General features: G+C 41.8%; 1 protein-coding gene across 2 annotated transcripts in view; it reads left to right on the top strand.

Annotated features, from left to right (window-relative positions):
- The window catches only part of LOC127659574 (splicing factor 3B subunit 2-like), a 53646-nt gene that overhangs the window by 23306 nt on the left and 16567 nt on the right, over positions 1 to 13773 (top strand). For both annotated transcript variants that reach the window (XM_052149495.1, XM_052149574.1), the window contains 2 exons: positions 9575 to 9694; positions 9779 to 9859. In XM_052149495.1, coding sequence (XP_052005455.1) covers positions 9575 to 9694; positions 9779 to 9859 — 201 coding nt within the window. The remainder of the gene's footprint in view (positions 1 to 9574; positions 9695 to 9778; positions 9860 to 13773) is intronic.

Below are 13773 nucleotides of genomic sequence, written 5' to 3'. Positions count from 1 at the left end.
GCAACAATGTTAAGTTCCACCTCACCGATGCCACCGTGTCTGACAAACATACTATCAGGAAGATAGTGGAGAGCCTTCTTCCGCCCGCTGCTAATGTGGTTAAGCACCTTGGGCCTAACTCTACTCCCCATGACTATCTTTGTCTTCTCGACTCCGCATATGGCATTGTCGATGACGGGGATGAACTCTTTGCAAAATTCTTGAACACCAACCAGAACTCAGGTGAAAAGCCTTCTGTGTATCTGCAACGTCTGCAGACAGCCCTGAGTCAAGTAGTCAAAAGAGGTGGCATTGCGGCCAGTGAGTCAGGGCGTTAACTTCTCAAGCAATTCTGTAGAGGTTGCTGGAATAACAGCCTAATTACAAGTCTCCAGCTTGAGCAGAAGAAAAACAGCCCGCCCCCATTTTATGAGTTACTTCTTTTGCTACGTATTGAGGTGGACCGGCAAGCTGCTAAGTCCAGCCGCATGAGACAGCACTTGGGGGTTCCTAAATCCAAAGTCCAGTCAAATTCTCTTTCAGTAGGAGACCATGTCACTGATGACATAGACACAGAAGCCGCTGCAGATCGGACAGCCCCCCTCAATGCACCTAAGTTGGAAAAGCAACTTGCAAAGCTACAGGCCCAAATAGCTTCTTTGAAAGCATCCTTAAGCAGCAGCTCAAGACAGGCTTCTGCTAAGCCAAGCCAGAGATTAAAGTCTAAAACCAAGGCCTCAACCGAAGAAAAGTCCTCATCCTCAGGTGAGTCAAAGCTCACAAGAAAGCCTTGCCCAGGATATTGTTTCAAGTGTGGCGAGGAGGGCCACATTGCATCCTCCTGCAGTAATGAACCCAATCCTGAGCTAGTTGAGATAAAACGTAAAGAGTTGAGACAAAAACAACAAGCCTGGGAAGAACAAAACAGGCATGATTTAAACTGAACTCAGTTTCTGAGGAGGGACTATCAGGAACTGAAATAAATTATAAATGTCCCAAAACAAAACCCTTGACTAAAGCCTCAAGTAACCCTCACAAAGTGGAGCGCCAAATTAAGCTACCTAAAGGGCTTGTAGGACAGAACTGTACAGCTGATGTCATTGTGTCAGGAGCTAACTGTAATTGCCTCCTTGACACTGGGTCTCAAGTGACCACTGTATCTGTTTCCTTCCTTCTACAACAGCAATCTGTCAGAACACCCCATTCAGCCCATTGACGGTCTGGACGTTGAGGGTGCTAGTGGCCAAAATGTTCGTACTTGGGCTACGTACCTCTCATCCTCAAGTTTCCAAAGAGCTTTGTTGAAACTGAGCCTGAAGTTTCTACTTTAGCGCTAGTAGTCCCAGACTTGCGCATTAACTATGACTTACCTGTACTGATTGGAACAAATGCACTTGATGTCCTGTATGATGAACATTGTCACGGGAAAAACCCAAACGACCTGTCTTCTGTCTATGGCTATAGACAAATCCTTCGCACCCTTAAGCTAAGGAGAGAAGTGAGCTCTTCAGGGAGAATGGGTTTAGTGACCCTTAACGACAAAGTGCAGCAAGTGATACCTGCTCAAGGGAGAGTCCTTCTTGAGGGCTATGTCAAGGCTAGTTCCTTTGAAGAATGTGCAGTGGTTGAACAGCCAAAATTATCTATCCTGCCGGGTGGAATCTTTGTGGAGTGCTGTCTTGTCACCTTGCCTAAGCAGAGCCCCCACAAATTGCCTGTGTGGATTAGGAATGAAACTGATCATGATGTGACACTCCCCTCCAACTGTGTCCTTGCCGAGCTTCACACTTCTGAGGAGATATATGACAGCTCACCTGCTTCAACCAAAAATTTTGATCATGTGAAATGTTGCACTGTCACGTCTCAGCCAGTCAGTGAACCTACCAAGGAAAAACTAACATTTGACTTTGGTGATTCCCCTCTCCCAAAAGAGTGGAAGGATAGGATAACCCAGAGTCTATATGTTTATGCTGATGTTTTCGCCCAACACGATCTCGATTTTGGACACGCATCCAAAGTGAAGCACCACATAAACCTGAAAGACGAAACACCCTTTAAACAAAAGTCCAGACCAATTCACCCAAACGATTACGAGGCAGTAAGAAAACATCTGAAAACACTCCTTGATGCAGGAGTGATTCAAGAATCAGAGTCCCCTTAGTCATCGCCAATCGTGGTGGTCCGGAAAAAAAAATGGATAGGTCCGCCTTTGCATTGATTATCGTAAGCTAAATTCGCTGACAATACGAGATGCATATGCTCTCCCTAACCTTGAGGAAGCATTTTCAGCCCTTGCTGGATCCAAGTGGTTTTCGGTAATGGATCTCAAATCTGGTTATTATCAGATTGAGATGGAGGAACGTGACAAGCCTAAGACTGCTTTTGTGTGCCCCTTGGGTTTTTACGAGTTCAACCGTATGCCCCAAGGCATCACCAACGCTCCCAGTACTTTCCAAAGATTGATGGAGCGGTGTGTGGGCAGGAAGTACTTGTGCATCTGAAGGAAGTACTTGTGTTCTTGGATGACATCATTGTGTTTTCAAGTACATTAGAAGAACATGAAACCAGACTTTTACATGTCCTTCAGCAACTGAGAGAAAATGGCTTGAAACTTTCTCCAGCAACGTGTCGGTTCTTCCAAGGCTCAGTGCGCTATTTAGGGCACATTGTTTCCAGTAAAAGGGTGGAGACCGATCCTGAAAAAGTCAGTGCACTCCGCACTTGGCCAAGACCTCAAACCCTCAGCGAGCTCAAGTCCTTTCTAGGCTTTGCAGGGTATTATCGCCGGTTCATAAAGAACTATTCCAAAATAGTCAAACCCTTGAATGACCTCACTGGGGGTTACCCACCTTACAGGAAGGGTAGGAAAGTAACACCATGCCCTTGGAGGTTCTTCAACCCCAAAGAACCCTTTGCCGACCGGTGGACACCTGCTTGCCAAGAAGCTTTTGTAATGATTATAGACAAACTCAGCTCCTCACCAGTACTTGGATTCGCTAATCCAAAACTACCTTATGTTCTTCATACAGACGCAAGCACTTCTGGTCTAGGGGCGGCCCTGTACCAAGAACAGGATGGTGAAATGCGAGTAATCGCCTATGCTAGCAGAGGGCTTTCGCCAAGTGAAAAGCGGTACCCAGCCCATAAGCTGGAATTTCTAGCTTTGAAATGGTCCATTGTGGAAAAGTTTCAAGACTACGTCTATGGAAACACATTCACGCTGTAACGGACAACAATCCGTTAACATATGTGCTAAAGTCAGCCAAACTTGATGCTGCCAGTTATCGCTGGCTAGCTGCACTTTCCACATTCGATTTTAACAAAGTGTCGTGCAGGGAAAAGCAACCAAGATGCAGACAGCCTTTCCAGGCGGCCCTGTGACACTCTGGCCGATGATCATGTTTCTCTTGAGGAAAGGGAGCGAATTAAACAATTTGCTTCTCACCATCTGTCTTCACCAAGCAGACATTCCAGCTGACACAGTCAATGTATTGTGGCACTGCCATCTTTTAGGTGAGGCTGACAACAACCTACCTTCTATCACCTTGGTAGAATCCCTTGCCCTTTACACAGATGCAGTGCCGGACATCTATGCAGAGGAGGACACGCTGGGTTGTTCTACCATACCTACCTACAGTGAGGCAGAACTCCAGCAACATCAGAGGTCTGACCCAGTCATTGGTCAGGTTGTCAACCTGTTGGGGGCTGGAGATGAAGTAAACCTCAATCTCAGTCCTGATTCTCTGGAGCTTAAGTTAATGCTCAAGGAATGGAAACGGTTTGAGTTGAGAAATGGTCTCCTCTACAGAACCCGCTGATCAGAAGACGACACCACTTATCAGTTTGTGGCTCCCGAGCTCCTAAGATCCTCTATTCTTACATGCCTCCACGACGATATGGGGCATATGGGTTTGGAAAGAACTCTTGACTTGGTCCGATCAAGATTTTATTGGCCAAAGATGGCTAATGATGTGGAGAAAAAGATAAAGTCATGTGGACGTTGCGTAAGAAGAAAAACCCCCCCTGAAAAATCAGCACCTCTTTTGAATATCCAGACAACTCGTCCCATGGAACTGGTATGCATGGACTTTTTATCCTTGAAGCCTGACAGTCACAACACCAAAGACATCTTGGTCATAACAGATCACTTTACTAAGTATGCTGTTGCCATACCCACCAAAGATCAGAAGGCTGCAACAGTTGCAAAGTGTCTTTGGGAGCAGTAATTGGTTCACTACGGGTTTCCAGAGCGTCTGCTTAGTGATCAGGGCAGGGATTTCGAGTCTCAACTCATCAAAGAGCTCTGTACCCTAGCCAGCATCACCAAAGTACGCACAAGTCCCTATCATCCGAGGGGAAACCCTGTCGAACGGTTCAACCAAACACTGATAGGCATGTTAGGAACCTTGAGAGAAAAGGATAAAACTCACTGGCGTGACTATGTAAAACCCCTAACTCATGCCTATAATTGCACCAAGAACGAGGTTACCGGCTTCAGTCCATATGAGTTGCTGTTTGGGCGCCAGCCAAGGTTACCTGTAGACATTGCCTTTAGCTTACCTGTTAAAGACGGTGCTCATAAATCTCACTCCCAGTATGTGAGAAACCTGAAAGCCCGCCTTGAGGAGAGTTATCGGATCGCCACCAGGAATTCACAAAAGGTTGCTGAGAGAAACAAACGGAAGGTGACCAAGTGTTAGTAAGGAACTTGAGGTTGAGAAACAAACACAAGCTTGCGGATAAGTGGGAGCCCACCATGTACAAAGTTCTGAAAAAGATGGGCGACTTACCCGTTTACACAGTACACCCCATGAACACAGATGGCCCCAGTCGCACTCTACATAGGGATCTCCTACTCCCTTGTGGTGACCTATCTGAAACAGAGGAAACTGAACGGCGCGAGCCAAAGACCCGCCGGCCAAGAACCAGGAGTAGTCAAACTCAGTCCCTGGAGGAGCACTCAGAGTCTGAGGATGATTCACCCTTTTGTCCTACCCCACTGTCTGTCATTCCTGAGGAAAGGTTCTTTCAGGTGTATGAAATTCCCAGGAGACAGCAACCCACTGTAACTTCAGCAGCAAGGGGTGACAATTTACCAGCCATGCAAATCACTTCCTCAAACTCCCAGCCTCAGGAGGAGCCTATTGTAGACAGTACCTATGAATCACCTGCAGAATCTGTTGGGACACCTCCTGAGATGGTTGAAGGAAATGCACTAGGGATAATGGATGAGCAACCCGCTTTTGGGGAGGATGTAATTTCACCGGACGGGACGAATGTAATCCCATCGGTTATTGAGTACGGCAGTGATTTTTCTCCTATTAGTCCAGAGGACCCTGGAATTGGAGAAGTGGTTGATGAAGTTCAGCAAACCGAGTTGCCTCAAACACAAAACTCTGAGACAACTGGAAAAACAGAGAAAAGTGAAAATGTTGAGGATGGAGAAACAGATGACCCTACACGCAAATCTGAGAGGTCACGACGACCACCAGATCGTTTCCATTACCTTCAATTGGGGAACCCTTAATATCCCTTGCACAGAGTCTCTTGGAGAGCTTTAACCAAGCACTTGATATCGTTGGGAATAATGATAGTTTCCAAAGGGACCCTATATCCAAGCATGAAGGGACCCATGCAGAGTCAAGGGGGGAGGGTGTAACCCATATGGAAAATAGGGCTACTAAAACCATATATGTTGTTTAGAGGTGTAGTTTCATGTTGTGCCACCAGAGAGCGTAATACACTAGAGCGCAGTACACTAGAGCGTTATGAACAGACTGTATCAGGATTGCTAGAGAGCGCTACGTGCAGTGCTCACGTTCTTGTTGATCTCTTTAAAAAAAAAAACGTCCTGAAGACGATTGTGTGTAAGCTGTGAACAATTGCTGGTATGAAACACACATAATAATGTGGAACTTTGATTATATTCACGTATATACACTGATAAACACCTTCATTGCTGAGCATCAACTGTGAGCACGAGAGGAGCAGGCTCTGTCGGGTTGTTGTTTTTTGAAACTCCGGTGAGTTGAAACATGTTTTTGCTAGCCTGTTGTTAACCGCAGTGAGCAGAAAAAACACTGTAAAGTTCAGATACTTAACATAAAAACCAATCGGGGTTATAAGACTGTTGTCTAATGTTTCAGTGTACTTTGGTGCATATTGTATCATTGTATTTATGCTCTCAAAAGATCGCTAGCTAATCGCTATCGTTAATCATTAATTGCTAAGCACCAAGCTAATAGTTATTTTGGTTGAAGTGGTTCATTGTATTGTATTAAGGAGGATTTATAGCTTGGTGGGAGTGTTTGAAGCTAAAGTGCAATACATTCATTTTTGTTGGTATTAAAACATTCAGTTAGTGGAGTTAAATATTAATGACACACTGATGATCTGTAGCCAACTACAGTGGTTGATTTGGTTCATTACAATGTACATGTTAAATGTGTTAGTACTGATAATTTAATTTAATTCAATTCATTTTAAAAGTGTTAATATTAAGAAATGTGTTATGTTAAAAGCAGCTAAGGAAAAATATGTTACATATAAATGTGATGATAAATAATTAATTTGTCAATGTTAATTATAAATTGTTGATATGGAAAAGTTCATGATATGCATTTAGTGCTAAAATAGCATATTTTTTTTGTTGCCAGTTGCCATTACATGTGGTAATTCATTTTACAGTAAGCAAGGTATTTCTTTAGCCATTGGTCATACGCTGTAATATGCACTAAATGGAAGAAATGGAGAAATAGAACAGAATAACTTACTACTTTACACTGCTTGTGCAGGTTGGTTTTTTGGTTACTTTGACTACCACAAGAGAAATGGATGAATCAAAGATGGCGAGCCCAGCCCAGAGTGACGGTGGATGGTTGTGAGAACGATGTGGCCAACCGTGGGACCAGCCACCGAGGATGTCGGACTAGCTTTGTTCAGACAGGATACAGATAAGAATACAATTACGCTATTAACTCTACTCTGGTAGTAGTAGACTTTATTCACACACACCAAAAGGACCAGGAACTGAACTCTGATCTCAATTTCATACTCCTCAATCTAAGGAGCATTGAGCTGAAGTGTCAGCTCACGCGGACATTTTCTTTTCTTTTATTATTGAAAGAGCTCTATTTTTTTATTTTATTTTCATTCTTGGTACATTACAGCGCTGTGTTTATTGTTGTGTTCCCTGAGGCAATAAAACTGTCGACTGTTCAACTCAATACTAACTCTTTTGTGAGTCACTCAAGGCAGACCACATTCCGGACCTAGGTAGATGTTAGTTGCCCTATTCTGGTATTGGTTAGCACTAGGGGCGCTACACATATATCACCCATGTGAAAAGCTAACTGCCCCTTAATGCTTCTGGTAACTGGAGATCAGTCTTTCACAATGCTGTGGTGGAATTATGGCCTGTGCTTCCCGTGAGTCAGGACTCAACTAGGCCACTCCAAAACTTTAATTTTGCTTCTTTTGAGCCATTCAGAGGTGGACTTACTGCTATGCTTTGGATCATTGTCTTGCTGCATAATCCAGTTGCACTTGAGCTTCAACTCACAGATGATGACTGTACTCCTTTGATTTTCTGCTAGAGAGCAGAATTCATGTTTCCCTCAATTATTGCGAGTCTCCTTAGCCCTGAAGCAGCAAAGCTTCCCCACCACCATGCCTGACCGTAGGTATTATATTGTTCTTGTGGAATTCTGTGTTTGATTTACACCAGATATAACAAGGGGACACCTGTCTTCCAAACTATTCTACTTATACTACTTTTGACTCATTGGTCCACAGAACATTCTCCTAAAAGGTTTAAGGATCATCAAGGTGTGTTTTGTCAAAATCCTGGGTTAGTAGTGGTTTTCGCCTTGCCAGTCTTCCATAGATGGCATTTTTGCCAGTGTCTTTTTGAGAGTGGAGTCATGAACAGTGACCTTTATTGATGCAAGAGAGGCCTGCAGTTCCTTGGAAGTTGTCCTTGGCTTTTTTTTGACTTTTTGACGTTTTGTGACTTCCTGGATGAGTCGTCGCTGTGCTCTTGGAGGAAATTCTGAGAAGGTTCACTACTGTGCCAAAGTTTTCTCCATTTGGAGATAATGGCTCTCACTGTGGTTCTTTGGAGTTCCAGAGCCTTTGAAATAGTTTTGTAACCCTTCCCAGACTGATGTATTTCAATCACCTTTTTCCTCATTTCTGGAATTTCATTTGACCTTGGCATAGTGTGCTACTGGGTGAGACCTTTAAGCCAACTTGATGCTGCTGAAAAAGTTATATTTGGGTGTTGATTTGATTGAACAGGGCTGACAGTAATCGGGCCCATACTTTTTCAAACAAGCCCAGTTGGTATTGGATAGCATTTTTGCTTCAGTAAATAACATTATTATATATTTTGTGTTTACTCAGATTGCCTTTGTTTTATGTTAGATTTTGTTTGAAATTTTGAAACAATTTAGTATGAGATATACACAAAAACAGAATACTTTTTCACATCACTGTAGATGAGATGTACACAAACTGTGCTACACCATTTATTTACATTTATTTATACTTTGAAAACTTTCCATTAAATAATTCTGCCTCTAGATTTGAATTGACACGAGGAGGTAACACTTTTGTTAATTCGCCAAATGGACATGGTTATTAGCTAATGTAGGTAATATCAGCCAAAATATCGGTCTATGACTATTTACCAGTTATTTAGTCAGAACCAGTTAAATAAAATAAAAAATACCATAGTTATTTTCAGGACATGTGTCTCTGTTAACTGTTCTCGAACATGCATTCTCCCACCGCTGCAAATGTAACGCCAGGCTAATATACTCTTAACCTTGTTTCCTGCCACCATTCAGCAGCACTGCAACACAGCTATTGAATTAGCTGCGTGAAATATACAGTGGGCCAGTGTAGTTTGATTCCTAAGTGAATGACTCGTGAGTCAGTTCTTTTCATTCCTACTGAACAAATGACTTTTATCAGCCAATTCTTTTTAGGGAACGGAAAACCACAAGCCATTAATTTTGTCATTCCGAGTTTTGTAGAAATTAGTGGCATTTAAAAACATGAATGGATAAAATATCTTGGCTATAAACTCTGTGTAAACACCATTTGCAAGAATCTGTTGTTAAAATATGTAATGGTGTCTGTTACAGACTTCTCAGGGCAGTAAATCCAATAAGAACTGAATTTCTTTTCCAAATATTTCTTCCTCAAAATTACTAAAGATCGTAATTAGAAACGTTAAGGAATCTGAACAAGAATCATTCTATTTCTTTATTCTATGATTACCATCCTTAATTATGACTTTGACTAAGATTAAGTTGACTTGAAGGACAATACAGAACGCTATGTTTAGAAAATGGTGTCATCAAGAAAAAGATTGACGAATGAATCTTGTTTGGTGTTGTAATATATATATATATATATACACAAGTCTTCTGATTAGATGTATAATTCTTGACCATCCATCCCAATTTGAAATCTATGCAGCAGTTTAATTTACTTAGAATATATTTTTTTTTAATCACAGGAAATGTGTTTTTGTGAAGGATTTCAAATTTTTTGATGAATATGGCTTTGTATGGATTTTCAATCACAGCTGACAGATGATATGAAAATGAAGGAAAAGGAGCCGGAGAAGCCTGAAAAGCTGGAAATGGTTACCTTGAAAAAGAAGGGATTTGAGCTGGAGAGGAAAGATAGCGATGACAGTGATGAGGTGAGTTGAAGACCATTTCAAATCTTCCAGCTCTTATTCTCCTGGTGTTTTTCCTGTCCAACACCTCCCCTTCCTATTTGACAGGAAATAAAGAAGGACATGACCAAGCTGTCCAAGAAGAAACTGAGGAGAATGAACAGACTGACAGTGGCGGAGCTTAAACAGGTAATGCAGCGAAGAGATGAGTCACATTTCTCTTAAATAAGCATCTTATTGTCTGTGCCAAGACACACAATACTTGCTAAACAAAGTCATATATCATCTGCTATCGGTAGGACTGTCACGATTATGAAATTTGCCTGATTAATTGTCAAACAAATTATTGTGATTATGATGATTAATTGTCTTGTTAAGGGCTTTCACGGTTAATTGTTATATAATTGTCATATTTTTTAAGGTGTGCTTTTTTTCTGCATGTGTGCTTCATACACCTTACATATTTAACGTCAAATATATAAATCAAATAATAAGATAGGAATAAACTAAGATTTCCATTTAAGGTTTTAAAAACTTATGAACGACATGAAAAGTAATGTTTTAAATATCAAAATATTCCTAAATACTTCAACTTTATTTTTGGTAAATTTTACATTTACACTTGTTTTTTAAGTTACTGATAGTGACAGCTCTTTGGATCTCATATTGAGAGTTGACAGCAACAGATTCCAAATGCAAATAGCACACTTGAAATGAACTCTGGACCTTTTATCTGCTCCTTGTAAATGGGATAATGAGGGAATAACACACACCTGGCCATGGAATAGCTGAGGAGCCAATTGTCCCATTACTTTTGGTCCCTTAAAAAGTGGGAGGCACATATACAAACTGTTGTAATTCCTACACCGTTCACCTGATTTGGATGTACCCTCAAATTAAAGCTGAAAGTCTGCAGTTAAAGCACATCTTGTCCGTTTCATTTCAAATCCATTGTAGTGGTGTATAGAGCCAAAAGGATTAGAATTGTGTCGAAGTCCCAATATTTATGGACCTGACTGTATGTGATGGACAGAAAGGCATTCTCAGTTGGGTGTCTGCGTTTGAAGCCAGACTAGTTGCAGATTGTTCTGAGAGAGAAACTGGAGACCTGTTTAAACATGAGTCGTTTAGGTGTTTTTGCCACGAAGGGAAGGAGAGAGACCGAATGGTAATTTTCTATGAGTTCAGGGTGGGCTAATGTGGTGGGGTTACTCAAGCCTGGTTAAATGTATGGGGAAAGGTACTAGTGAGAAGAGATATGTTGATAATGTGTGTGAGTGCAGGTAGGATTAAAGGAGAGATGGCTTGAAGGTGATGATGGGGGTCTGGTTATGGCCGCCATAGAGTAAGACGCGAAAGCATCGCTCCCACAGAAAATCCTGCTTATAGTGCATTAACTTGAGCAAAACGTGGCTACGCTTGTATTTTCTTTAATTTAAACTGGATACACCTCTTTTGGCAACGCTTGAGGATGCCTCCTAAAAAACCCATCGAGAACAAAAAGGAAACAACTAACGCCACCGAAGACAGCCCTTCAGTATTGACGGTTAACTTGGCGTCACCTCCTGAATGGTTCCAGTCAGAACTGGAGAAAGGCTTCGCGAAAATTCAAGTCATGCTAGACTGGTGTCTGTGTGAAATACGGGACTCAGTAGACAAAGTACACAGCGACCTTCAAGAAACGAGGCAAAAACTGTGCGAACTCGAATCACGCCAAGACGGATTTGAAGAAGCCATTGTGAGTCTGCGTGAGGACATCGTGGACGGTAAAAAGCATGCGGAGCGTGAAATACTCTGAAAGATAAGGTCGACGATCTTGAAAATCACTCCAGGCGTAACAATTTACGCCTCGTTGGCTTTCCTGAAGGGGTAGAAGGGAGAAACGCAGTGTCGTTCATGGAGGAATGGCTTCCAAAAATCATCGGTGTTGATCAGGAGCGCCCCTTTGAAATTGAACGAGCTCACCGTACGCTTCAGCGCTGGCCGGCAGAATACGAAAGACCACGGGTCATTGTGATTAAATTGCTTCGCTTCAGAGATACGGTCTCAATATTGAATGCTGCACGGGAGAAAAAAGAGCTTACATATGGCAATTCAAAAATCATGATCTTCCGGGACATGTCAACGACCCTTTACAAGAAGAAACAGGCGTTTGCCCCTCTTAGAAGACGGCTCCAGGATCATAGTATCTCATACAGCATGCAATACCCTGCCACGTTGAAAGTGGGTCTACCAGAGGGTGCGCGATCTTTCAACTCGAAAGACACTGCAGAGGCTTATTTGAAAACTCATCACCCAACACTTCTGTCGGCAACGATTTCGGAGTAAGACTGTGGGTACGTTGTAAATAGTAATTGGGTCTATGGATTTTTGAGCTCCGAATAGTTGTAAGAAGGGACAATAAGGAGCCTGTTCAATTGTCTATCCTACCACTTTATTTATAAGCTGTTCTCTGAAATAATTCTGTCCAGTTTACTAACTTTCGTTGCCCAGTAGATTGCGTAATCTGCGTTTATTCTGTGGATGTATGTGGGTAGTTTTAGCTTGAAGTTGCGCATGTTCAATATGCAACGTTACGCCTGTTTTTTTTTTTCCGGGAGGGGGTGTTGGGGGGTGCCACTTTCTTGTTCTTTTTTTTTCTTTACTCTCGATCTTTTTGTGTTGCTTTTATTTTACCTTGACCTATAACTGAACGAGTTAAATATAAATATCTGTCCTGGAATGTTAATGGGATTAATAAAAATTTAAAGAGAAAGAAAATACTGTTGTTTTTAAAGAAGAAAAAGATAGACATTGCTCTTTTGCAAGAGACCCATCTGATTGAGGAGGATCATTGTAAGCTATCACGTCAATGGCCTAGTCAAGTCTTTTTTGCCTCATATAGTTCTCACTCAAGAGGGGTTGCTGTTCTGATAAACCGCAGAGCTTTTTTAAATAACAATATAGAATGTTTTTTTAACTTTAATGTGGGATCTGCTCCTCCAGGGGTTGTTTGGGAGTCATTAAAGGCTTATCTAAGGGGAATAATTTTATCATACTCATCTGGTAAAAAGAAAAAATATCAGAGTCATCTGAACCTACTTTCTGAAGACATCAAAAAATTGGAACAGGACTGTTCTATTCGTGGAGATGAAAATGTTTCAGAAACTAAGCTCACTGCGGCTTGAGCATGATATGCTGTCCACTAAAGAAGCAGACCTTAGGTCCTCCTTAGATCTAAACAGCGATATTACGAGCACGGGGACAAAATTGGCAAATTGTTGGCCTGGCAAATATGAAAAGAAGATAAAGTGAGGTCCATTAACGCAATACGTCGAGCTGACAATACTGTTATCAGAGATCCTACTCTTATTAATCAGGAATTTATGCGATTCTATAAATTGTTCTATACCTCCCAAGGTACCGATATGACGAAAACACATACCTTTCTGGATAAATTGGACATACCATCTCTCACTTAATTTTCTAGGGACAGTTTGGAGGGGGACATTACTAGGGTTGAAATACAAGAGGCCATATCATGCTTAACTGCTGGCAAATCACCTGGTTTGGATGGTTTCTCTATGGATTTCTTTAAAACTTTTATACCCAAATTAATTAAGCCAATGCAGGATATGCAAGATATAGAGTCTCAACGTTTACCAGACTCTCTCGAACAGGCTATGATAACTCTTCTACTTAAGCCTGGTAAAGACCCTTACTTGTGTGGCTCGTATAGGCCAATCTCATTACTCAATTCGGATTACAAGGTGTTTGCCAAAATTATTGCCTTAAGATTGGAAAAAGTAATCTCACAGGTAGTACATATAGATCAGACAGGATTTATTCAAAACCGATGCCTTTTTGACAACGTTCGTAGGCTACTAAACGTAACTTTTTCCACCTCTCAGGTGGACTACCCTGTTATTGCCGTTTCTTTAGATGCCGAAAAGGCCTTTGATCGAGTTGATATCTGCTATATCTGCTTTCGGTCCTTCAAAAGATGAATTTTGGCCCTAAATTTATTAATATGGTTAAGATGCTTTATAACCATCCAACAGCAGTCATTCAGACCAATGGTGAAATCTCTTTGGAGAGGGGCATGAGACAGGGTTGCCCTCTGT

The sequence above is a fragment of the Xyrauchen texanus genome, chromosome 1, assembly GCF_025860055.1.
Source record: "Xyrauchen texanus isolate HMW12.3.18 chromosome 1, RBS_HiC_50CHRs, whole genome shotgun sequence".
Lineage (NCBI taxonomy): Eukaryota > Metazoa > Chordata > Actinopteri > Cypriniformes > Catostomidae > Xyrauchen > Xyrauchen texanus.
Note: the sequence above shows the minus strand (reverse complement) of the source record. Positions and strands in the feature narration are given on the sequence as shown.